General features: G+C 41.3%; 1 protein-coding gene and 1 pseudogene across 1 annotated transcript in view; both read left to right on the top strand.

The window, feature by feature from the left end:
• TEX11 (testis expressed 11) overlaps positions 1-26,819 on the top strand; it is a 508,239-nt gene that overhangs the window by 454,445 nt on the left and 26,975 nt on the right. Inside the window, exons 25-27 of the mRNA XM_037820830.1 lie at positions 9,590-9,739; positions 10,980-11,088; positions 23,670-23,790. Coding sequence (XP_037676758.1) covers positions 9,590-9,739; positions 10,980-11,088; positions 23,670-23,790 — 380 coding nt within the window. The remainder of the gene's footprint in view (positions 1-9,589; positions 9,740-10,979; positions 11,089-23,669; positions 23,791-26,819) is intronic.
• LOC119523231 lies at positions 4,319-7,449 on the top strand (annotated as a pseudogene).

Below are 26,819 nucleotides of genomic sequence, written 5' to 3'. Positions count from 1 at the left end.
GTTAATTTTTGTATATCGTGTAAGGTAAGTGATAAACTTCATTCTTTGGCATGTTGCTATCCAGTTGTCCCAGCAACATCTGTTGAAGAGACTTTGCTTTCCCCCATTGAATAGTCTTGGCCTCCTTGTCAAAAATCAGTTCACCATAGACACATGCTTTTATTTTTGGACTCTCAGTTCTATTCCATTGATATACATGTCTATCCTTTTGCCAGTACCACACTCTTGTTTACTGTTGCATTATAGTAAGTTTTGAAATTGGGAAGTGTGAGTCCTCCTACTTTGTTATTCCTTTTAAAGATTACTTTGGCCATCTGGGTCCCTAGCAATTTCATATATATTTTAGAGTCAACATGTCAGTTTCTTCAAAGAAGTCAGCTCGGATTCTGGTAAGGATTTCCTTGAATTTGTAGATCAATTTGGGGAGTATACCAATGTATTAGTTAGGGTTCTCTAGGGAAACAGAATCAACGGGAGATACCTATAAATATAAGATTTATAGAAGTGTCTCATGCAACTGTGGGTATGCATGAGTCCAAATTCTGGCAAACTGGCAACTCCAATGAAGATGTTCGATGAACTCCTCAGGAAACAAACTGGCAACTTCAGTGAACTCCTCAGGAAATGCTTCACTGGTTAGCTGAAGAAGAAGTGAAGGTCCTCTATCTGTCTCACTTAAAAGTCTTCAACTGATTGGATTAATCCAGCCGATTGCATTCGCTCATTGTGGAAGGCACACCCTTTGTTGACGTAATTAGTCACAGCTGCAGCCAATTGACTGATGATTTAATAAACCAGCCTTCTGGTTTATTAACCAGCCACAAATGTCCTTGCAGTAACAGTTAGGCCGGTCCTTGCTTGCCAGACACCTAGGCACCATCACCTGGCCAAATTGACACATGAACGTAACCACAACCGATATTAAGTTTTCCAATCCATGAACATGAGGTATATTTTTATATTTGTTTAGATCTTCTTTACTTTCTTTCAATAATGTTTTTTAGTTTTCTGAGTATAATTTTACTCTTCTGTTAAATTTATCCCTACGTACTTTTATCTTTTTGATAGTATTGTAAATGGAGTTTTCTTAATTTCTTGTGGCATTGTACATTGCAAGTGTATTGAAATGCAATTGATTTTTGTATATTGATCCTGTACCCTGCAACCTTGCTGAATTCATTTATAAGTTCTAGACATTTTTCATGGATTTATTAGGATTTTTAAAATATGGGATCATGGTATCTGCAAAAATAGTTGTACTTCTTCATTTCCAATCTGGATGCCTTTTACTTCTTTTTCTTGCCTAATTGCCTAGCTAGAACTGTATGATGTTAGCTGTGCATTTTTCATAGATGCCCTTTTTCAGGCTGAGGAAGTTCCCTTCTATTCCTAGTTTGTTGAATATTTTCTCATGAAAGGGAATTGCATTTTGTCAAATGCTTTTTTCTGTCTATTGAGATAATCATGTGGTTTTTATTTTTAATTCTGTTGATATGGTATATTACTTTAGTTTATATTCAGATATTAAACCAATATTGCATTCCTGGGATAAGTCCCACCTGGTCATGGTGTATAAGTCTTTTTATATGTTGCTTTATTTGGTTTGCAAATACTTTGTTGAGGATTTTTGTATCCTCATTCATCAAAGATATTGGTCTGTAGTTCACTTTCCTTATGATGTCTTTGTCTAGTTTTAGTATCAAGGTAAGACTGGTCTCATAGAAGGAGTTTGGAAGTGTTCCCTCCTCTTTTATTTTGTAGAAGAGTGTGAAGAATTGGTATTGTTTTTCTTTAAATGTTTGGAAGAATTCAGTGGTAAAGCTGTTTCGACATGGGCTTTCCTTTGTGGGTAGTTTTTTAAATTAAAAATTAAAAATTCTATCTCTTCCCTTGTTATAGGTCTATTCAGATTGTCTGTTTCTCTTGAACCAGTATTGGTAGTTCTTTCTAGGGAATTTTCCATTTAATCTAAGTTATTTAATTTATTGGCATAAAATTGTTCATAATATTCTTTTTTAATCCTTTCTATTTCTTTAAGGTCGGTAATAATGTTCCTTATTCATTTCTGATTCTAGTAATTTGAGTCTTTATTTTTTCCTTGGTCAATCTAGCTAAAAGTTTGTCCATTTTGTCAATCTTTTTCAAAGAACCAGCTTTTGGTTTCATTGATTTTTTTCTATAGGTTTGCTGTTCTCCATTTCATTAATTTCCACTGCAATCTTTATTTTGTCCTTCCTTCTGTTTAAGTAAAATTTGCTCTTCTGTGTTCAGTGTCCTAAGCTTGAAGTTTCAGTTACTAACTTGAGGTCTTTCTATAGGTGTTTATAGCTATAAATTTTCCTCTAAGCACTGCTTCAGCTGCATACTGTAAGTTTTAGTATGTTGTGTCTTCATTTTGAGTCATCTCAAAGTATTTTTAAATTTGTCTTTTGACTTCTTTGACCTATTGGTTAAGAGTTTGTTGTTTACTTTCCATATATATCTGAGTTTCCGAAATCCCTTTCTGTTATTGATTTTTAATTTAATTCCATTGTTGTGGGAGAACATACTTTGCATTATTTCTATACTTTTTAAAGTTTTCTGAGGGTTTGTTTTATGGCCTAATATATGGTCTGTCCTGGAAAATGTTCCGTGTATACTTGAGAAGAAGGTATAGTCTGCTGTTGTTGGTTGAAGTATTATATAGATATCTGTAGGTCTGGTTGGTTTATAGTATTGTTCAAGTCTTCTGTATCCCCTTTGATCTTCTGCCTGGTTGTTCCAACCCTATTAATAATTGCAATAAATTTAATGGCTTATTTTGTCCTCTTTAATCACATGGTCAACTTCCTTGTGAATGCTGCACCTGCCTGGTGAGAGAGCGCTGCCATGATCACTATACCAACTTCTCACCCTGTAAGCAAACCCTGAATAAAAGTTCATGTAACAGAAAAAAAAATGTAATGGCCTAAATCAGAGGTTTATAAAGATTTTCTTAAAGGGCCAGATATCAAATATTTAGGCTTGAGGCCGTATGGTCTCTGTCATAATTACTCAACTCTACAATTGTAGCAGGAAAACAGTCATATATAATTCTTAAATAAATTGGTGTGATTATGTTCCAATAAAACTTTATTTACAAAAATAAGCAGCTGACCCATGAGTTGTCATTTCTTGGACCCTTTTCTAAACACACCAATTAAAAACCTCAAATTGTCAGGTTGGTCAAAGATAAAGAAATCGATAAGTTAAAATTAAAAATGGGAAAAGATATACCATGCAAACACTCATCAAAAGAAAGCTTGAGTGGGTATTTTAATATCAGGCAAAACAGATTTCAGGACAAGGAGTATTACTGGGAATAAAGAGAGACATAATGATAAAGTGGTCAATTAAACATAATATACAAAAATTGTTAGAACTGAAAGGAGGAATAGACAAATCCACAATCACAGTTAGGAGACTTCAATATTCTTCTTTCATTAATCAATAGAATAAGTGGACAGACACTCAGTAAGGATACAGAAGACATGAATGAGCAACACTATCAACCAACTTGATTTAATTGACATTTATAGAAAACTATACCCAACAATAGCACAATACACTTTCTTTCTCAAATGCATATGGAACATTCACTAAGATAAACCAAAACAAATCTCAAAAAACTTGAAAGTATTGCAATCATACAGAGTATGTTCTCTGACCACAAGGGAATTAAACTATAAATATATCCGTACTACAAAGGTATCTGTAAAATCCCCCAAATATTGGGAAATTAAACAACATTCTTATAAATAACCCATGGGTCAAAGAGGAAGTCATGAGGAAAATTAGAATTATTTTACTTTGATTAATAATGATATACAAGATGTAAAAATTTGGAGGATACAGCTAAAGGTGTATTAGTGGGAAATTGATAGTATTAAATACTTTTATTAGAAACAGAAGAAAGATCTCAATCTAAACTTCCACCTTAATAAACTATGGGAAAAATTGCAAATTAAGCCCAGACAAGCAGAAGGAAATAAATGATAAAGGTAAGGGCAGAAATCAATAAAATGTAAAAGAGAAAACAATAGATAAAAATCAATGAAGCCAAAACTCGGTTCTTTGAGATCAATAAAATTGATACTCCTCTAGCCAGACTGATCAAGAAAGAGAAAAGACACAAATTATTATCAGAAATGAAAAAGGGGATATCAATACAGACCCCACAGAAATGTTAAAAGATAATAAAGGGGCTGCTGGTAGTGGGCAGAGTGGGGAGCTGGGCTGTTGTCCTGTGAGGGGAGCAGCAGCGGCAGGATTGGAGCAAGGAAGCAGTGCTAGCAGCAGCATGACTCGGAGGTGGAGCAGGCCAAGCGGAGGTGCGGACTGGCACAAGCGGGCGTGGGTCCCGGGGCACAGAAGATGCAGAAGCCCCAGGTGCCCAAATCCCCGCTGCCACCGAGCCTGGAAGCTGGAGTAAATGCAGGGCCCACGCAGTGGGGAGCCCTACCACACTGGCCCCAGGGAGGACAAGCCTGAGCTGGCACATGGCCTGCAGGTGCCCCCCACCTCCAGCCAGTTTGTGCAGACTTGCTGCCACTTGTGTCACCAGAAATATAAAGGCTGGGAAGAGGGCCCTTCTCAAAATGAACTAGTATTTCAGAGTGAGAAGCTGTCCACTGACTTCATGCCAAAGCTAGTTAAGAATTTTCCAGGCAATCCAGATTAAAGCCTTTCACAACAGACCTCGCCAGAGGCTACGCTCCTGTTCCCCACGTTCAACCAGCCACCCTCAATAGCATAACCAGAGACTTCTATACTCCCACAAGTAGGCCCTGCAACACCACTGACAGCTTGAAGCAATTATAGAAGATGGACCATCGGCCGAAATTCCCTTAAGATTAAGGGGAGTTAGAAGTCTCCGAGGGGGAAATGAGATAGGGTTAGAATTAGGGCAGTGGCTTGGCTGAGCAAAGGGCAAATTCCCAAAAGCAGTCAGGCCTCAAGGAGAAAGATATCACCTGGAGCCAAAGGACTCCTACCTGACTGAGTCATCTGCAGAGAAGGGTGGAGCCAACCAACCCACCCAAATGCACTATCTACCACCAGGCACCACCCTGGAGAGGAGGGAGGGTAAGAAAGCCCCAAAGAAGGAAGGGGGAGGGGGAGTAAGTAAAGCTAATCTATAAAAGCAAATGGCTGTGGTGATAAATGCATAACTATGTGATTGTACTGTGAACAGTTGATTGTACACCATGGATGATTGTATGGTATGTGAATATATTTCAATAAAACTGAATTTAATTAAAAAAAAAAGGCAAATGGTCTCACAATGCCGGGACCTCTTGCCTTTCTCACCTCTGTCTTTGTGAGAGTGCCCGCGTGTTCCCCTCACATGCATTCCTAATAAATTTTCTACTTGCTTACTTTAAAAAAAGAAAAATAGAATCTTCCAGGCGAGATGCTTCTATGGGTCTGCCAGATTTGCTGAAAGAGCATGGAGGAAGATAAAAGGCCCACAGGTGGATAGCACACAGTGGCAATCTCCTTGTCCCACATACCCTACAAATCAGTCTTGTGGGGGTGACTCTCATTCATTTTCATCATCATCTTCAAAGTCCTCATCCTCGTTCTCATTCTCCTCCTAGCATGGGGTCTCAGAGGACTGGGGTCCCACTTCCTTTCTATGGGCACATAAGCTCTCAAGCCTCTGGAACTCCCCACACTCCAGTGGGGCCCTGCCAGGCAACTCACTTGGGAGTCCTCCTGCTATACCCAGTGAGGCTTTCCCCATCTCAGAGCACCCCAGCACTCAGACCTCACTGCCTCCAACCCCCAACAGCCCCCAAACCCCCAACACCAGCCAGCATCTCTGATCTCATCTCTCCCTGGATCCTTTGGCTCTGTGCCCCACTCAAACCTAATGCCCACCACCGTAGCAGCACGTTTCCCTGCTCAGGCTTCAGCGTCCCTTGTTGCTACTGCTGCCCACCCCCAACATACACACGTCAGATCCCCCACCTGCCCTCCACCAGCATGCTGCTTCTGAAGATGTCTCCACCATTCTTGGGGTGCAGCCACCCCTGTAGTGGGCACTGCAGTGGACCCCTCCTCCCACCACAAAGCTCTCAGCAACTCCCTAGCACTCATAGCAGGAACTCCAGGTGCAGGAGGCACAAGTTTATACACAGTGGACTGGCATGCCAGCTGCCCCAGCCCTGCAAGGCAGACAAGAGGCTGGGTGAGGAAGAGGATAGCATCTCAGAGCATGGCTCCCGCACCTCATTCTCCACCCACCAGAGAAATGACAAGTTCTGTGACTGCTGCTACTATGAGTTCTTTGTCCACAATGCAGAAAAGGAGAAGGTCCAGTTGGCAGCAGGAGCCCTGAAGCAGACAAATCACAGTGATTCTGGAAGCCAGGAACTGAGGACTGCCAGGGAGAGACTCTTGGAGTGGTCAGACCAGGAGCTGGATAGGGTCAACAGCTCCCTCAGCAACCATCTGCAGGAGATAAAGAACACCATCAAGGACTCCATCTGTGCCAGCTTTAGCATATGTGAGCTCAGTATGGATAGCAATGGCTTCTCTAAGGAAGGGGCTGCTGAGACTGAGCCCCAGAGTCTACCTCACTCAAACCTCAATGGCTCCTCAGAGCAACGACCTGACATCAACCTTGACCTGTCTCCTTTGACTTTGGATTTCCCCCAGAACCATACATTACAAGCTCCAGGTGAGCCTGCCCCACCAGGAGCAGAAATAGAGGCCCCCACCCACCATGGACAGAGGTAAGGGGTCCCCGTTCTGGTATCATTCCAGAAAATGGGCTAGTTGAGGAGGCTCAACATCATGCCCAACCTGTCCCTGGTGATCTGGGTCAAGACACCAAGCTGGGCAACCCTACGTCTGAGGAGCCAAGCCCGAAGGAGATCCCCTAAGGCCTCAGGGCAAGAGACAGGGCAGTCAGGCAAGAAGAGCTAGGCAACCACAGCCTCCTGGCCCCTGGCCAGCCTAGAGGTGCCCAGTGCCAAGGGCCAGACCCCTAACACCAAGCAGCCAGGCAAAGCCTCAGAGCCTTCCAAAGTGCAGCTGTGCTGAGGCTGGAGAGGAGAGATAGGGTAGCCAGCCAGGACCAGGCTGGGCTGGCAACCCCAAAACTAAGAAGGAGAAGGGCAGCTTCTGGTGAAACTGGCAAGCGTGACCTCAGGAGCAGGAGTCTGTGCAGCCCCCAGGCCAAGCCATGCTACAGAGATTGCTTCAAGGCAAGGGCTGCAGCCAAGGAGCCACAACAAGCAAGACATGGATGGGATAGGGATGGATGAGACTGACTAAGAAGTGGAGTATTTCAAAAGGTTCTGTTTGTATTCTACATAACAAACTCGTCAGAAAGTTGCTGTGAACTAGACCAACTTCAGCCTCAAGAAAACCACTCCCAGCCCCTGCCAGGTCGAGCTCCTTCAGGATGCCCTGAGATCCTGACTACCAGCTGAAGATGTGCAGTTTCTCCCTCTACTACCCCACCCACCTGCCTGAGATCCTCCCTGCTCTCCACCACCCCAGAACAACCAAAAGCTGAATGGATGCCATGCTGACCTCAACAGAGCCGCTTCCTGGTGCTACATAGCCTTCACACACAGAGCCCTGGGTCCAGGCTGACCTGTGGGCTAGGGAGCTGATGATACTACTGGCCCAATACTGCTCTCTTTGAGTTTGGATTTTTGTTTTTGTTTGTTTTTGTTTTATTTTCAATTCTTTACTTTTGATACTGTGAAGATCTTTCATATCGAAAGATAAAGCAACATTTGGACACAGTAAAAGATAATAAAGGAATATTATTATGCCCATAAATTTATGCCAATAATTTTGAAAGCTTAGATGAACAGATTCCTTGAAAGTTGCAAACTACCAAAGTTCTCTTAAGAAGAAAGATAACCCAAATATTCCTAAACCTATTAAATAAGTTGAATTCATAGTTAAAAATCTTCCAACAAAGGAAACTTCACTGGCTAATTTTACCAAATATTTAAAGAACAAATAAACACCAATTTTACACAAACTCTTCCAGAAATATAGATGAGAAGGGCACACTTTCCCTGTCATTTTATGAGGTCAGTAATACCTTGATACCAAAACCAGACAAGGTCAATGAAGAAAAGAGAACTATAGGCCAGTATCCTTCATGAACAAAGATGCACAAATCCTCAGCAAAATATGTAGCAAACTGAATTTAGTAATATATTATAATGATAATACATTGTAACCAAGAGGTTTATCATAGGAATGCAGGGTTGTCTCAACACTGTAAACTCAATCAATATAATTCCCCATATCAACAGATTAAAGAATAAAAACTATATGATCATCTCATTAGATACCGAGAAAGTATTCGACAAGATTTAACATCCATTCATGATTTAAAACTTCCAGCAAACTAGGAATAAAAGTGAAGTTACTCAATCTGATAAAGGGCACCTACTAAAATAAAATTTATACCTAACATCATACTTAATGGTAAAAGAGTGCATTCTTTACCCCAGAGATCAGGAACAGTTCAAGGTTGTCTACTCTCACCAATCCTGTTCATCATCATCCTGGAGGACCAAGCCAGTGCAATAAGGCAAGAAAAAGAAAGGAAAAAAAGATATATAGAGTGAAAAAGAATAAATAAAACTATCTCTATTTGGAGATGACATGGTTGCCTACTTAGAAATTCCCAAATAATCTACAAAAAAAAAGTCACTGGAACTAATGAGTTTAGCTCATTGCAGGATCAAGGTCAATATGGAAAAATCAGTTGTATATCTATTTACTTGCAATAAATTTCAAGACCAGGCAAAAACAAATGATAATGATAAAAGTCAAATTAGTTTTTACCTCTGGTACAGTGGTATTGACTGGAAAGGAGTACAAAGGAACCTTCTGGAGTTTTGGAAGTGTTTTCTATATCATGATCTGGGTAGTGTTTACATGGGTTTAAACATGTAAAAATGCATCGAGCTATTTGTTTAACATTAGTACACTTTATTTGGTTTATTGTATGCATGCTATCCATCAGAACTTCTTAAAAACTTCCATCCACCAAGGGTGAATGAAAACTGTATCACATAGTATGGTGCATGCCACTTGATATAGGATTGTATCCATTGTGGATACCCAAGAAATACTGTTGACTGATTAAATGAAACAATTTGGAAACACTCCTTTACTTTTCTTAAAGTAAAGCTACCTTTAGTTTATGCAGCATTGTATTTTCTGGTTAGCTCAGCCATCACAGTGAGCATGGACCAAGAAAAAGTTCAGAGGCAGGTAAAAATTGAATTTGAATTAGAATTCTTAGTGATAACAGCAGGACTTCTTCAAGCTAATTACGAGCATCATGGCAATAACTTCAGGAAGTGTAGGCAATCCTAGTGAATGCATTATAGGGTGCTGAAAGTACTGGCGATCTTACAGATTTAAAAATGTAAAAATATTTGTCACAGAGGCCAGGATAACTTTCAAATTATAAATAAAAATTATTTTCCTCAACAGGAAACCCCCCCTCCCATAGAGGGGTTAGAAGAAGAGAGAATAATGATAGGTAATCACAAAGCATGTTGCATTTTTGTCTCTTTCTTAGCAGACTTCTCAGATGATCCATGTGAGACACTGCTTCTGCTGTATGAGTTTGAAGTTAAAGCCAAAATGAATGATCCATCACTGGACAGCTTTCTGGATTCAGCATGGGAACTGCCTCATTTAGAAAGCAAAACATTTGAAATAATTGCATGTAAGAGCTATATTTATGCTTTTGTAAGATCTTATTACTTGGTTCTTCTCTTTACTATTCTTACTTCCATGTGGGAAACAATCTTGCACCCCTCTGCACCCCCAGAACACTTTGTTTCCCCCTCTCTAATGACATTCTTAGACTATTTTGTATTATAGTCATTTATATATTTATCTTTTTCTATATATAAGCTTATAAGCTCCATAGAGCCATGAACAATTACTTATATTTGTTGTACTTAGAAACTAACAAAGTGCATTGCTCATAACAGGTGCTCATGTTTATTCTATTTGTGGAACTTAATTACATCACTACACAATCTGGGAGCTCAAACTTCAGAAAGTTAGTGTTGCTAAGCTCCCTAGAAATGATAATCAGCCACTTCACTGATCAAAGGTATGGGAGGGAATCAGCAATTTATTGAAGTGTTCAGAGAAATATTGGTAGTATTTTTTTAACACAACTGCTACACTAAAATTTCTGGTTGAGCTGGTAAGTGGAACTTGGCAACCCAGAGCCTGTTTGAGAAGGTACTGCTGGAAGTGGCCTAATTAGCGTCCCTTTTTATCTCTCACCCTCTGCAGAAGCATGAATGTAGTGAAAAGTATTCGGTAGCCCCAAGTGCCCAAAAATCACTTTTGCCTTTCCTTGGTCTTGCCAAAAGAGAATTCCTAGAGGCAAGGAGTAGATGATATATACTCTATGGACATGTAATAGTGGCTTCTGCTCCTTGCATAATGGTACTCCAATTCTAGAGGTCTGTGAAATGCATCCGAAAATTTTCAGGTTTAATTATCTCTGTCATGTCTAGTGTTTCCTGTCTTTAGTATTCAACAAAAACAGTGTATTGTAGTATAAATGTTTTTGATTAGTGCCCTTTTACTGATCTCTGTTTCCTTCTTAGTGTGCCCCTCCTTGACTTAAGATCATTGCTTAAGATTCTTAATATCACTGTTTCATCCCTATAACTATGTGCAAGGTCACAGAAACAGCAGGTTCTCTGTTGATGTTTGCTAAAGAAAGGATATAACCTGGCAATCCTACCATGTTACTCTGCCCAGAAAGTAGAAGCTATCTCTGAAAGTGTCTATGGATTGTCATTTTATAAAATTTGTTGTGTTGTTGTTGTTGTTAATCTGTTCCAGACCAGTTTGGTTAAAGAAAGCAAATTGTAGCCTGGGATGAAAACTGTGATGCATGAGATTTTGATGTTTAAAAACTTTTTCTTCGCTTCCTACAGCATTAGCAATGGAAATGCCTGCACACTATCCTTCCATTGCTCTAAAGGCCTTGAAAAAGGCTTTAGAACTCCACAAAAAGAAAGACCCAATCGATGTTTTGAAATACAGGTTAGTAAATGTAATTCAACACCTAACCCAGACGTTTTAATAGCCAAAAGAGCTATAGTCAATGCACCATAAGTCATCAGTCACTCTCAACTGGCCCGACTTTAAAGATGACTGGGGAGGGGCCAGGATCATGTGCGGGGGCGGGGGCAGGGGAATGGGCAGGAGAGAAGAGACCTGCGTGTTCCTGCCCTCTGGACTGCAGCCTGGGGCTGGGGCGAGGGGGTGGGAGGGTTGTGTGCAGTTGGGCAGAGAGGTAGTAGCGCTAGGCGTGGGGACTCCTCAGGTCTCTGGGACTCCACAGGCCTCAAAGAACTATGGAGCCAGAAGCTGATGTGGCTACCACCACCAAGATATCATGGCACCCCAAGTACCAGAGCTCCAAGTTACACCACGTCTTTGGCAAACCAACCAGCAAGGAGAACTGATGTCCTTTACATGCAGCATCCCTGACAGTCACTTCTCTGTGAACCCCCACTTCATTGCCTTTGTGACAGAGTGTGCCTTTGGGGGAGCCTTCCTTTTCATCCTCCTGTACCAGTTGGGAAAGTTGGACTACCACTAACCAAAGATCTTTGAGCACAGAGGGAACATCTTAGACATCAAGTAGAACCCTTTCAGTGACTTCAAGATGGCCTCCTATTCTGAAGATGCCACTGTTAATATCTGGGATACTCAAAAGCAGCTGCGGGAAAGGAACCTCACAGCCTGCAGGAAAGAGCTGGTGGTTCACACCCCCAGAGTGGCCTTGCTGGAGTTGCACCCCACAGCTGCCAACATTCTCTTTAGTTCCAGCTACAACTACAAGGTGATGGTCTGGAATACGGATACAAAACAGTCTGTAATCATGAACCCCGTGAGGATAATTGATCACCAAGATGTGATCCCCTCCATGTCCTTCAACACCAACAGCAAGCCTCCTGGTCACTGCCTGAAAGGACCACAAGATTCGGATTCTCAAACCCCAAACAGGGACTGTCCTCTAGGAAGCCAGCTACAAGGGGCACTGGGCCAACAAGGTACTATTTCTTGGGAACCTGAAGAAGCTGCTGTCCATGGGCACATCCCCATGGAACAACTAGCAGATGGTCCTGTGAGACAAGGATGACCTCTTTGTGCCTCTCATAATGGAGGACTTGGACAGCTCCTCAGGCATGCTGTTCCCCTTCTACAACATGGACATCAACATGTTGTACATGGTGAGGAAGGGACACAGGAACATCTGCTACTACCGCTGCTATGAGGTGAGCACTGAGAAGTCACTCCTGATCTATCTGACCAAATACCACTCTTATTTCTTAGTGTCATGCCGAAGAGAAACCTTGACATGTCCTCCTGCATGATCTTCAGCTTCTTCAAGCTGATCACAACCAAAATCCTCATTGAGCCTGTGCCTATGATTGTGTCCCGGCCATCAGAATTCTACCAAGAAGACACCTATCCCCCAACAGCAGGGGCTCAGCCCTCTCTGATAGCCCAGGAGTGGCTCAGTGGGATGAATAAAGGGTCAGTCCTGGTGTCCCTCAGGCCCAACTCCAAGTCCTGGTGTCCCTTAAGTCCCCGGCCTCAGCCTCCAGAGAGGCCTATCTCCAACTCCATGGCCTCAGCCTTGCCCCAACCCCTGGTCTAGACAAAAAAGCTTGTCCTGGAAGACAGCCGGGGCACTTGTCCCTGCTGTTGAGAAGGCACCAAGGTGGGCTGCAGAACACAGGCTGGAGGAGAAGAAAACTTGGTTTGCAAACAGCTTTGACATCTACAGATGCCCCCCACCAAAGACAGAGAACAAGCTGCTGTAGATATTCTACCAGCAGCAGGAGGAGATCTGAAGGCTTCAGGATCCAGTGACCCAGCATGAGTTCTAGGCCAAGTAGCTGGAACTGAAGATCAAAAACTTGTCAATGGATTCAGAAAGGTTCTGAGCAGGGACGTCTGCCCTCCTTGCTCTCAGGACATCACTTGGCTCCGTGCTGAGGTCTAGAACCAACTGGCAAATCTCCTGAGAATATCCACTATTTCTATATTTTTTACCAGAAAAAATGAAATTCTCAGTCACTTGGAAGAGATTCCAGTGGGACATGTTGCTGTTTTCCTATTTGCCTTCTTTCAACAACAGTTTCTTAATTGACTGTTTTTAGATGATACCTTGCTTTCTGTTTAATTCTGGTTTTTTGTTTGTTTTTGCTCCACAGTGAACTATAATTTCTCAAGGAAAAAGAACATTCTAGAAAGTTGGAGCTGGAAGGGCCTAGGAGGTGAACCTGTTTATGGTTTTCAAACAGTGGTCCACAGAATAAAAGAGAAGGCTAAGCGGGAGGGTCATGCACACACCACCCCTCCACACACACTCACACATGCACACCCTATTCCTACAAGACAGCCTACCCTTTTACCCTTCTACCTGTTTTATGTATTGGGCTTCTATGGAATACATAATTCTGCTAGTAAAAAAAATAGCAGTTTGAAAACCAATGATCTGGTCCAACTCCCCCATTTCACAGGCGGGGAAACTGAGGTCCAGAGAGGGGCAAGTGACTCAAGGTCACCAGAGAATTTATGGCTAGGGCTGGGCTGAGATCCTGTTCACCTGAGTCTGTCTGCTGCATTCCTGACTTACTTGGTGACCCTCTGGCAAGTGCTTCCCTCTCTGGTCTCACTTCCCCATTTGACCCTGGAAGGAACTACTCTTTGTAGGATCTGGCACCTGAGACAAGAAACCTTAGTCTTGACCCAAGGAAAGCTACATGTAAGGTGATGATGCAGAAACTCATCCACCTTAGCTCTAAAATAATTGTTCTTCCTGGAAGAAAGCTTGGGATTGTATCATAGAGGGAAACAAGGAGTCAGAATTCGATCTTTGTTTTTAATATGAAACCATGTCTGAAACAGTTTTGATGATTGTTTTATGATTATTTTTTAAATTCTTTGTACCCTTATAAAAAGTAAATAAAAGTGGGGAAAAAAATATGACTGGGGGACACTCCTGGCCTAAAAAGCCCTCGGAACAGCTCCCTATCGAAAGTCACATTATACACCAAGGATTATTTAGCAGCGTCAAGGAGTCTGGTTTTCCCAAAGGAATAAAAAGAGGGAAAAAGTTGCTTTTTGTGTGTAAGTCTTTGTATAATAAAACTACTAAGTGCCTTTCTTTTCTTTGTTTTATTAAGTTTTTCAAATATACAGAACAGTACAGAGGTTAATATAACAAACACCAATGTATCCACCACCCAAATTTAACAAATGTTAACATTTTGCTACTTTTGCTTCAGATATTTTTTTCCTAAACAACTTTAAGGACCAATAAGTGCTGTTCATGATATAAAAATATTTTTTATTAGAGATTTTATATGTTTTCTAAGCCCAGGCTTGTGGAGAAATTGATGTGTGGTTTTTCTCTGGAAAACGTCATTACAGTCTTCCTGTTCTGGGACATAAGAGACAGCTCTCCTGGATTTATTTATTCCCAATTAAAATCCAAATACTCAGAGGCGGGGCAAGATGGCAGACTGGTGAGCTGTAAGTTTTAGTTACTCCTCCAGGAAAGTAGGTAAAAAGCCAGGAACTGCGTGGACTGGACACCACAGAGCAATCTGTCTTTGGGCATACTTCATACAACACTCATGAAAACGTGGAACTGCTGAGATCAGCGAAATCTGTAAGTTTTTGCGGCCAGGGGACCCGCGCCCCTCCCTGCCAGGCTCAGTCCCGGGGGAGGAGGGGCTGTCAGCTCCGGGAAGGAGAAGGGAGAACTGCAGTGGCTGCTCTTATCGAAAACTCATTCTACTGATTCAAACTCCAACCATAGATAGACTGAGACCAGACACCAGAGACTCTGAGAGCAGCCAGCCCAGCAGAGAGGAGACAGGCATAGAAAAAAAACAACACGAAAAACTCCAAAATAAAAGCAGAGGATTTTTGGAGTTCTGGTGAACACAGAAAGGGGAAGGGCGGAGCTCAGGCCTTGAGGCGCATATGCAAAGCCCAAAGCAAAGCTGATCTCTCTGCCCTGTGCACCTTTCCTTAATGGCCCTGGTTGCTTTGTCTATTAGCATTTCAATAACCCATTAGATCTCTGAGGAGGGCCGTTTTTTTTTTTTTTTTTTTAAATCCTTTTTGCTTTTTCTAAAACAATTACTCTAAAAAGCTCAATACAGAAAGCTTCAAAGAATTGCAATTTGGGCACGTCAAGTCAAGAGCAGAACTAAGAGAGCTCTGAGACAAAAGGCAATAATCCAGTGGCTGAGAAAATTCACTAAACAACACAACTTCCCAAGAAAAGGGTGGTGTCCGCTCACAGCCACCATCCTGGTGGACAGGAAACACTCCTGCCCATCGCCAGCCCCATAGCCCAGAGCTGCCCCAGACAACCCAGTGTGACGGAAGTGCTTCAAATAACAGGAACACACCACAAAACTGGGCGTGGACATTAGCCTTCCCTGCAACCTCAGCTGAATGTCCCGGAGCTGGGAAGGTGGAGCAGTGTGAATTAACAAAGCCCCATTCAGCCATCATTTGAGCAGACTGGGAGCCTCCCTACACAGCCCAGCAGCCCAGAACTGCCCTGGGGGGACGGCACTCACCTGTGACATAGCACAGTCATCCCTCAACAGAGGACCCGGGGTGCACAGCCTGGAAGAGGGGCCCACTTGCAAGTCTCAGGAGCCATACGCCAATACCAAAGACTTGTGGGTCAGTGGCAGAGACAAACTGTGGCAGGACTGAACTGAAGGATTAGACTATTGCAGCAGCTTTAAAACTCTAGGATCATCAGGGAGATTTGATTGTTACGGCCACCCCCCTCCCCGACTGCCCAGAAACACGCCCCACATACAGGGCAGGCAACACCAACTACACACGCAAGCTTGGTACACCAATTGGGCCCCACAAGACTCACTCCCCCACTCACCAAAAAGGCTAAGCAGGGGAGATCTGGCTTGTGGAGAACAGGTGGCTCGTGGACGCCACCTGCTGGTTAGTTAGAGAAAGTGTACTCCACGAAGCTATAGATCTGATAAATTAGAGATAAGGACTTCAATAGGTCTACAAACCCTAAAAGAACCCTATCAAGTTCAGCAAATGCCACGAGGCCAAAAACAACAGAAAATTATAAAGCATATGAAAAAACCAGACGATATGGATAACCCAAGCCCAAGCACCCAAATCAAAAGACCAGAAGAGACACAGCACCTAGAGCAGCTACTCAAAGAACTAAAGATGAACAATGAGACCATAGTACGGGATATGAAGGAAATCAAGAAGACCCTAGAAGAGCATAAAGAAGACATTGCAAGACTAAATAAAAAAATGGATGATCTTATGGAAATTAAAGAAACTGTTGACCAAATTAAAAAGATTCTGGACACTCATAGTGCAAGACTAGAGGAAGTTGAACAACGAATCAGTGACCTGGAAGATGACAGAATGGAAAATGAAAGCATAAAAGAAAGAATGGGGAAAAAAATTGAAAAACTCGAAATGGACCTCAGGGATATGATAGATAATATGAAACGTCCAAATATAAGACTCATTGGTGTCCCAGAAGGGGAAGAAAAGGGTAAAGGTCTAGGAAGAGTATTCAAAGAAATTGTTGGGGAAAACTTCCCAAATCTTCTAAACAACATAAATACACAAATCATAAATGCTCAGCGAACTCCAAATAGAATAAATCCAAAAAAACCCACTCCGAGACATATACTGATCACACTGTCAAACATAGAAGAGAAGGAGCAAGTTCTGAAAGCAGCAAGAGAAAAGCAATTCACCACATACAAAGGAAACAGCATAAGACTAAGTAGTGACTACTCAGCAGCCACCATGGAGGCAAGAAGGCAGTGGCACGATATATTTAAAATTCTGAGTGAGAAAAATTTCCAACCAAGAATACTTTATCCAGCAAAGCTCTCCTTCAAATTTGAGGGAGAGCTTAAATTTTTCACAGACAACAAATGCTGAGAGAATTTGCTAACAAGAGACCTGCCCTACTGGAGATACTAAAGGGAGCCCTACAGACAGAGAAACAAAGACAGGACAGAGAGACTTGGAGAAAGGTTCAGTACTAAAGAGATTCGGTATGGGTACAATAAAGGATATTAATAGAGAGAGGGAAAAATATGGCAAACATAATCCAAAGGATAAGATGGCCGATTCAAGAAATGCCTTCACGGTTTTAACGTTGAATGTAAATGGATTAAACTCCCCAATTAAAAGATATAGATTCGCAGAATGGATCAAAAAAAATGAACCATCAATATGTTGCATACAAGAGACTCATCTTAGACACAGGGACACAAAGAAACTGAAAGTGAAAGGATGCAAAAAAATATTTCATGCAAGCTACAGCCAAAAGAAAGCAGGTGTAGCAATATTAATCTCAGATAAAATAGACTTCAAATGCAGGGATGTTTTGAGAGACAAAGAAGGCCACTACATACTAATAAAAGGGGCAATTCAGCAAGAAGAAATAACAATCGTAAATGTCTATGCACCCAATCAAGGTGCCACAAAATACATGAGAGAAACACTGGCAAAACTAAAGGAAGCAATTGATGTTTCCACAATAATTGTGGGAGACTTCAACACATCACTCTCTCCTATAGATAGATCAACCAGACAGAAGACCAATAAGGAAATTGAAAACCTAAACAATCTGATAAATGAATTAGATTTAACAGACATATACAGGACATTACATCCCAAATCACCAGGATACACATACTTATCTAGTGCTCACGGAACTTTCTCCAGAATAGATCATATGCTGGGACATAAAACAAGCCTCAATAAATTTAAAAAGATTGAAATTATTCAAAGCACATTCTCTGACCACAATGGAATACAATTAGAAGTCAATAACCATCAGAGACTTAGAAAATTCACAAATACCTGGAGGTTAAAGAACACACTCCTAAATAATCAGTGGGTTAAAGAAGAAATAGCAAGAGAAATTGCTAAATATATAGAGACGAATGAAAATGAGAACACAACATACCAAAACCTATGGGATGCAGCAAAAGCAGTGCTAAGGGGGAAATTTATAGCACTAAACGCATATATTAAAAAGGAAGAAAGAGCCAAAATCAAAGAACTAATGGATCAACTGAAGAAGCTAGAAAATGAACAGCAAACCAATCCTAAACCAAGTACAAGAAAGAAATAACAAGGATTAAAGCAGAAATAAATGACATAGAGAACAAAAAAAACAATAGAGAGGATAAATATCACCAAAAGTTGGTTCTTTGAGAAGATCAGCAAGATTGACAAGCCCCTAGCTAGACTGACAAAATCAAAAAGATAGAAGACCCATATAAACAAAATAATGAATGAAAAAGGTGACATAACTGCAGATCCTGAAGAAATTAAAAAAATTATAAGAGGATACTATGAACAACTGTATGGCAACAAACTGGATAATGTAGAGGAAATGGACAATTTCCTGGAAACATATGAACAACCTAGACTGACCAGAGAAGAAATAGAAGACCTCAACCAACCCATCACAAGCAAAGAGATCCAATCAGTCATCAAAAATCTTCCCACAAATAAATGCCCAGGGCCAGATGGCTTCACAGGGGAATTCTACCAAACTTTCCAGAAAGAACTGACACCAATCTTACTCAAACTCTTTCAAAACATTGAAGAAAATGGAACACTACCTAACTCATTTTATGAAGCTAACATCAATCTAATACCAAAACCAGGCAAAGATGTTACAAAAAAGGAAAACTACCGGCCAATCTCCCTAATGAATATAGATGCAAAAATCCTCAACAAAATACTTGCAAATCGAATCCAAAGACACATTAAAAAAATCATACACCATGACCAAGTGGGGTTCATTCCAGGCATGCAAGGATGGTTCAACATAAGAAAATCAATCAATGTATTACAACACATTAACAAGTCAAAAGGGAAAAATGAATTGATCATCTCAATAGATGCTGAAAAAGCATTTGACAAAATCCAACATCCCTTTTTGATAAAAACACTTCAAAAGGTAGGAATTGAAGGAAACTTCCTCAACATGATAAAGAGCATATATGAAAAACCCACAGCCAGCATAGTACTCAATGGTGAGAGACTGAAAGCCTTCCCTCTAAGATCAGGAACAAGACAAGGAAGCCCGCTGTCACCACTGTTATTCAACATTGTGCTGGAAGTGCTAGCCAGGGCAATCCGGCAAGACAAAGAAATAAAAGGCATCCAAATTGGAAAAGAAGAAGTAAAACTGTCATTGTTTGCAAACGATATGATCTTATATCTAGAAAACCCTGAGAAATCGACGATACAGCTACTAGAGCTAATAAACAAATTTAGCAAAGTAGCGGGATACAAGGTTAATGCACATAAGTCAGTAATGTTTCTATATGCTAGAAATGAACAAACTGAAGAGACACTCAAGAAAAAGATACCATTTTCAATAGCAACTAAAAAAATCAAGTACCTAGGAATAAACTTAACCAAAGATGTAAAAGACCTATACAAAGAAAACTACATAACTCTACTAAAAGAAATAGAAGGGGACCTTAAAAGATGGAAAAATATTCCATGTTCATGGATAGGAAGACTAAATGTCATTAAGATGTCAATTCTACCCAAACTCATCTACAGATTCAATGCAATCCCAATCAAAATTCCAACAACCTACTTTGCAGACTTGGAAAAGCTAGTTATCAAATTTATTTGGAAAGGGAAGATGCCTCGAATTGCTAAAGACACTCTAAAAAAGAAAAACGAAGTGGGAGGACTTACACTCCCTGACTTTGAAGCTTATTATAAAGCCACAGTTGCCAAAACAGCATGGTACTGGCACAAAGATAGACATATAGATCAATGGAATCGAATTGAGAATTCAGAGATAGACCCTCAGATCTATGGCCGACTGATCTTTGATAAGGCCCCCAAAGTCACCGAACTGAGCCATAATGGTCTTTTCAACAAATGGGGCTGGGAGAATTGGATATCCATATCCAAAAGAATGAAAGAGGACCCCTACCTCACCCCCTACACAAAAATTAACTCAAAATGGACCAAAGATCTCAATATCAAAGAAAGTACCATTAAACTCCTAGAAGATAATGTAGGAAAACATCTTCAAGACCTTGTATTAGGAGGCCACTTCCTAGACTTTACACCCAAAGCACAAGCAACAAAAGAGAAAATAGATAAATGGGAACTCCTCAAGCTTAGAAGTTTCTGCACCTCAAAGGAATTTCTCAAAAAGGTAAAGAGGCAGCCAACTCAATGGGAAAAAATTTTTGGAAACCATGTATCTGACAAAAGACTGATATCTTGCATATACAAAGAAATCCTACAACTCAATGACAATAGTACAGACAGCCCAATTATAAAATGGGCAAAGATATGAAAAGACAGTTCTCTGAAGAGGAAATACAAATGGCCAAGAAACACATGAAAAAATGTTCAGCTTCACTAGCTATTAGAGAGATGCAAATTAAGACCACAATGAGATACCATCTAACACCGGTTAGAATGGCTGCCATTAAACAAACAGGAAACTACAAATGCTGGAGGAGATGTGGAGAAATTGGAACTCTTATTCATTGTTGGTGGGACTGTATAATGGTTCAGCCACTCTGGAAGTCAGTCTGGCAGTTCCTTAGAAAACTAGATATAGCGTTACCATTCGATCCAGCGATTGCACTTCTCGGTATATACCCAGAAGATCGGAAAGCAGTGACACGAACAGATATCTGCACGCCAATGTTCATAGCAGCATTATTCACAATTGCCAAGAGATGTAAACAACCCAAATGTCCTTCAACAGATGAGTGGATAAATAAAATGTGGTATATACACACGATGGAATACTACGCGGCAGTAAGAAGGAGCAATCTGGTGAAACATATGACAACATGGATGAACCTTGAAGACATAATGCTGAGCGAAATAAGCCAGGCACAAAAAGAGAAATATTATATGCTACCACTAATGTGAACTTTGAAAAATGTAAAACAAATGGTTTATAATGTAGAATGTAGGGGAACTAGCAGTAGAGAGCAATTAAGGAAGGGGGAACAATAATCCAAGAAGAACAGATAAGCTATTTAACGTTCTGGGGATGCCCAGAAATGACTATGGTCTGTTAATTTCTGATGGATGTAGTAGGAACAAGTTCACTGAAATGTTGCTATATTATGTAACTTTCTTGGGGTAAAGTAGGAACATGTTGGAAGTTAAGCAGTTATCTTAGGTTAGTTGTCTTTTTCTTACTCCCTTGCTATGGTCTCTTTGAAATGTTTTTTTATTGTATGTTTGTTTTCTTTTTAACTTTTTTTTTCATACAGTTGATTTGAAAAAAGAAGGGAAAGTTAAAAAAAAAAAAAAAAGAAAGAAAAAAGACAAACAAGGAAAAAAAAAAAATGTAGTGCCCCCTTGAGGAGCCTGTGGAGAATGCAGGGGTATTCGCCTACCCCACCTCCATGGTTGCTAACATGACCACAGACATAGGGGACTGGTGGTTTGATGGGTTGAGCCCTCTACCATAAGTTTTACCCTTGGGAAGACGGTTGCTGCAAAGGAGAGGCTAGGCCTCCCTGTATTTGTGCCTAAGAGTCTCCTCCTGAATGCCTCTTTGTTGCTCAGATGTGGCCCTCTCTCTCTGGCTAAGCCAACTTGAAAGGTGAAATCACTGCCCTCCCCCCTACGTGGGATCAGGCACCCAGGGAAGTGAATCTCCCTGGCAACGTGGAATATGACTCCCGGGGAGGAATGTAGACCCGGCATCGTGGGATGGAGAACATCTTCTTGACCAAAAGGGGGATGTGAAGGAAATGAAATAAGCTTCAGTGGCAGAGAGATTCCAAAATGAGCCGAGAGATCACTCTGGTGGGCACTCTTACGCACACTTTAGACAACCTTTTTTAGGTTCTAAAGAATTGGGGTAGCTGGTGGTGGATACCTGAACTATTAAACTACAACCCAGAACCCATGAATCTCAAAGACAGTTGTATAAAAATGTAGCTTATGAGGGGTGACAGTGGGATTGGGAATGCCATAAGGACCAAATTCCACTTTGTCTAGTTTATGGATGGATGTGTAGAAAAGTAGGGGAAACAAACAAACAGACAAAGGTACCTAGTGTTCTTTTTTACTTCAATTGCTCTTTTTCACTCTAATTATTATTCTTGTTATTTTTGTGTGTGTGCTAATGAAGGTGTCAGGGATTGATTTAGGTGATGAATGTACAACTATGTAATGGTACTGTAAACAATCGAAAGTACAATCTGTTTTCTATGACTGCGTGGTATGTGAATATATCTCAATAAAATGATGATTAAAAAAAAAAAAAAAAAAGAAGGGAAAGTTAAAAAAAGAAAAAAGACAAACAGGGAAAAAAAAAAAAAAAGATGTAGTGCCCCCTTGAGGAGCCTGTGGAGAATGCAGGGGTATTCGCCTACCCCACCTCCATGGTTGCTAACATCACCACAGACATAGGGGACTGGTGGTTTGATGGGTTGAGCCCTCTACCATAAGTTTTACCCTTGGGAAGACGGTTGCTGCAAAGGAGAGGCTAGGCCTCCCTGTATTTGTGCCTAAGAGTCTCCTCCTGAATGCCTCTTTGTTGCTCAGATGTGGCCCTCTCTCTCTGGCTAAGCCAACTTGAAAGGTGAAATCACTGCCCTCCCCCCTACATGGGATCAGACACCCAGGGGAGTGAATCTCCCTGGCAACGTGGAATATGACTCCCGGGGAGGAATGTAGACCCGGCATCGTGGGATGGAGAACATCTTCTTGACCAAAAGGGGGATGTGAAAGGAAATGAAATAAGCTTCAGTGGCAGAGAGATTCCAAAACGAGCCGAGAGATCACTCTGGTGGGCACTCTTACGCACACTTTAGACAACCTTTTTTAGGTTCTAAAGAATTGGGGTAGCTGGTGGTGGATACCTGAAACTATTAAACTACAACCCAGAACCCATGAATCTCAAAGACAGTTGTATAAAAATGTAGCTTATGAGGGGTGACAGTGGGATTGGGAATGCCATAAGGACCAAACTCCACTTTGTCTAGTTTATGGATGGATGTGTAGAAAAGTAGGGGAAGGAAACAAACAGACAAAGGTACCCAGTGTTCTTTTTTACTTCAATTGCTCTTTTTCACTCTAATTATTATTCTTGTTATTTTTGTGTGTGTGCTAATGAAGGTGTCAGGGATTGATTTAGGTGATGAATGTACAACTATGTAATGGTACTGTAAACAATCGAAAGTACAATTTGTTTTGTATGACTGCGTGGTATGTGAATATATCTCAATAAAATGATGATTAAAAAAAAAAAATCCAAATACTCATGCCCATTTGAGGATGTAACTATAGCTTAACAGTGCCTGTAAATGGAACCAGCCACAACTCCTTTGGGCAAGACTGAAAAAAAAAAGATTGAAAGACAGCCATAGGTATGATAAAAGCTCCAAATATCTGTCTCCTGAGGTTGTATGCCAGTTAGAATTGAAGGAAGAGCAGAAGTGTTTTGAGGCTCTTAGTCTGGGATGAGATCCGGATTTTTTTCTTAGCTGTAAAGCCAATGATCTCTTTCTTTATGAAGTGAGTTTTCTCTTTTTGATTTCCAGCAAATGTATGCACAACTTGATTAACCTATTAGTGCCAGATGAGGCATCAGATCCTGAGCTCTGTCCCTTGGAAGAAGTTTGGGGCTATTTTGAAGACACTCTGAACCTTGTTAGCCACTCAGTAAGTCAAACACTGATATTAAAATTTCACCTAATTTTAAAGAACTGAACTGTCTTGTGTATTAGAAATTACATAGAGCAATGCTTTCTGATACATTTTACAGTAAAAATTCATATTGCAATGTAGTTATATACTACAAAATTTCCCTGGGTTTGTGAAATGTAAATATTAAAAGTAGAAATTTTCTAACAGAAGTATGCTATGAATTTGTTAAAAATAGCAGTGCCGGGGCAAGATGGCAGACTGGTGAGCTGTATGTTTTAGTTACTCCTCCAGGAAAGTAGGTAGAAAGCCAGGAACTGCATGGACTGGACACCACAGAGCAATCTGACTTTGGGCATACTTCATACAACACTCATGAAAACGTGGAACTGCTGAGATCAGCGAAATCTGTAAGTTTTTGCGGCCAGGGGACCTGCGCCCCTCCCTGCCAGGCTCAGTCCCGGCGGAGGAGGGGCTGTCAGCTCTGGGAAGGAGAAGGGAGAACTGCAGTGGCAGCCCTTATCGGAAACTCATTCTACTGATTCAAACTCCAACCATAGATAGACTGAGACCAGACACCAGAGAATCTGAGAGCAGCCAGCCCAGCAGAGAGGAGACAGGCATAGAAAAAAAACAACACGAAAAACTCCAAAATAAAAGCGGAGGATTTTTGGAGTTCTGGTGAACATAGAAAGGGGAAGGGCCCTGAGGCGCATATGCAAATCCTGAAGAAAAGCTGATCTCTCTGCCCTGTGGACCTTTCCTTAATGGCCCTGGTTGCTTTGTCTCTTAGCATTTCAATAACCCATTAGATCTCTGAGGAGGGCCCGTTTTTTTTTTTGTTTGTTTGTTTGTTTGTTTGTTTTTTAATCCTTTTTTCTTTTTCTAAAACAATTACTCTAAGAAGCCCAATACAGAAAGCTTCAAAGACTTGCTATTTGGGCAGGTAAAGTCAAGAGCAGAACTAGGAGAGCTCTGAGACAAAACGCAATAATCCAATGGCTGAGAAAATTCACTAAACACCACAACTTCCCAAGAAAAGGGGGGTGTCCGCTCACAGCCATCATCCTGGTGGACAGGAAACACTCCTGCCTATCGCCAGCCCCATAGCCCAGAACTGCCCCAGACAACCCAGTGTGATGGAAGTGCTTCAAATAACAGGCACACGCCACAAAACTGGGCGTGGACATTAGCCTTCCCTGCAACCTCAGCTGATTGTCCCAGAGTTGGGAAGGTAGAGCAGTGTGAATTAACAAAGCCCCATTCAGCCATCATTTCAGCAGACTGGGAGTCTCCCTACACAGCCCAGCAGCCCAGAACTGCCCTGGGGGGACGGCACTCACCTGTGTCATAGCACAGTCATCCCTCAACAGAGGACCCAGGGTGCACGGCCTGGAAGATGGGCCCACTTGCAAGTCTCAGGAGCCATACGCCAATACCAAGGACTTGTGGGTCAGTGGCAGAGACAAACTGTGGCAGGACTGAACTGAAGGATTAGACTATTGCAGCAGCTTTAAAACTCTAGGATCACCAGGGAGATTTGATTCTTAGAGCCACCCCCCCCTCCCTGACTGCCCAGAAACACGCCCCATATACAGGGCAGGCAACACCAACTACACACGCAAGCTTGGTACACCAATTGGACCCCACAAGACTCACTATGGTTGTGCCTAAGAGCCTCCTCCCGAATGCCTCTTTGTTGCTCAGATGTGGCCCTGTCTCTCTAGCTAAGCCAACTTGAAAGGTGAAATCACTGCCCTCCCCCCTACGTGGGATCAGACACCCAGGGGAGTGGATCTCCCTGGCAACGTGGAATATGACTCCCGGGGAGGAATGTAGAGCTGGCATCGTGGGACGGAGAACATCTTCTTGACCAAAAGGGGGATGTGAAAGGAAATGAAATAAGCTTCAGTGGCAGAGAGAATCCAAAAGGAGCCGAGAGGTCACTCTGGTGGGCACTCTTACGCACACTTTAGACAACCCTTTTTAGGTTCTAAAGAATTGGGGTAGCTGGTGGTGGATACCTGAAACTATCAAACTACAACCCAGAACCCATGAATCTCGAAGACAGTTGTATTAAAATGTAGCTTATGAGGGGTGACAAGGGGATTGGGAAAGCCATAAGGACCACACTCCACTTCGTCTAGTTTATGGTTGGATGAGTAGAAAAATAGGGGAAGGAAACAAACAGACAAAGGTACCCAGTGTTCTTTTTTACTTCAATTGCTCTTTTTCACTCTAAATATTATTCTTGTTATTCTTGTGTGTGTGCTAATGAAGGTGTCAGGGATTGATTTGGGTGATGAATGTACAACTATGTAATGGTACTGTGAACAATCGAAAGTACGATTTGTTTTGTATGACTGCGTGGTATATGAATATATCTCAATAAAATGAAGATTAAAAAAAAAATAGCAGTGCCACCTAGAATTTTGAATTTTGTATTTTTAATGCCTAGTAGAGTTGTTATTTCCCCTGTGATTGTATTAACTTATGAAAGAGCTTGTTATTTCTGCCATTACTCAGAGGCAGGTGATAAAGTAGTAGGAACACTGAAGACCTATATTTTAGTTCCTCCCCTGCTGGTTGTTTTTCTTTTCAGTGCAGATTTATTCAGTGATTTTTAAAACAGCTTTATTGAAGTATAATTTACATACCATAAAATTCACCTATTGCATGTGTACAATTAAAAGATTTTTAATAAATTTATAGAGTTGTGCAATCATCACCACAATACAGGTTTAGAACATTTCTGTCACCCCAAGGTTTCCTCTTGCCTGCTCCCACCTTCAGCCCCAGGCAACCCCTGATCTGCTTTCTATCTCTATAGATTTTCTTTTTTTGGACACTTAACATAAATGGAATCATACAACTTGTGGTCTCTTGTGCCTTGCTTCTTTCGTTTAACATGTTTTTGAGGCTCATCCATGTTGTGGCATGTTACAGTATTTTGTTCCTTTTATTGCTGACTATGTTCCATTGTTTGGATATACCACATTTTGTTTATCCATTCCTCAGTTGATGGACATTTGGGTTGTTTCTAACAT

Source organism: Choloepus didactylus, chromosome X, assembly GCF_015220235.1.
Source record: "Choloepus didactylus isolate mChoDid1 chromosome X, mChoDid1.pri, whole genome shotgun sequence".
Taxonomy (NCBI): domain Eukaryota; kingdom Metazoa; phylum Chordata; class Mammalia; order Pilosa; family Megalonychidae; genus Choloepus; species Choloepus didactylus.
Note: the sequence above shows the minus strand (reverse complement) of the source record. Positions and strands in the feature narration are given on the sequence as shown.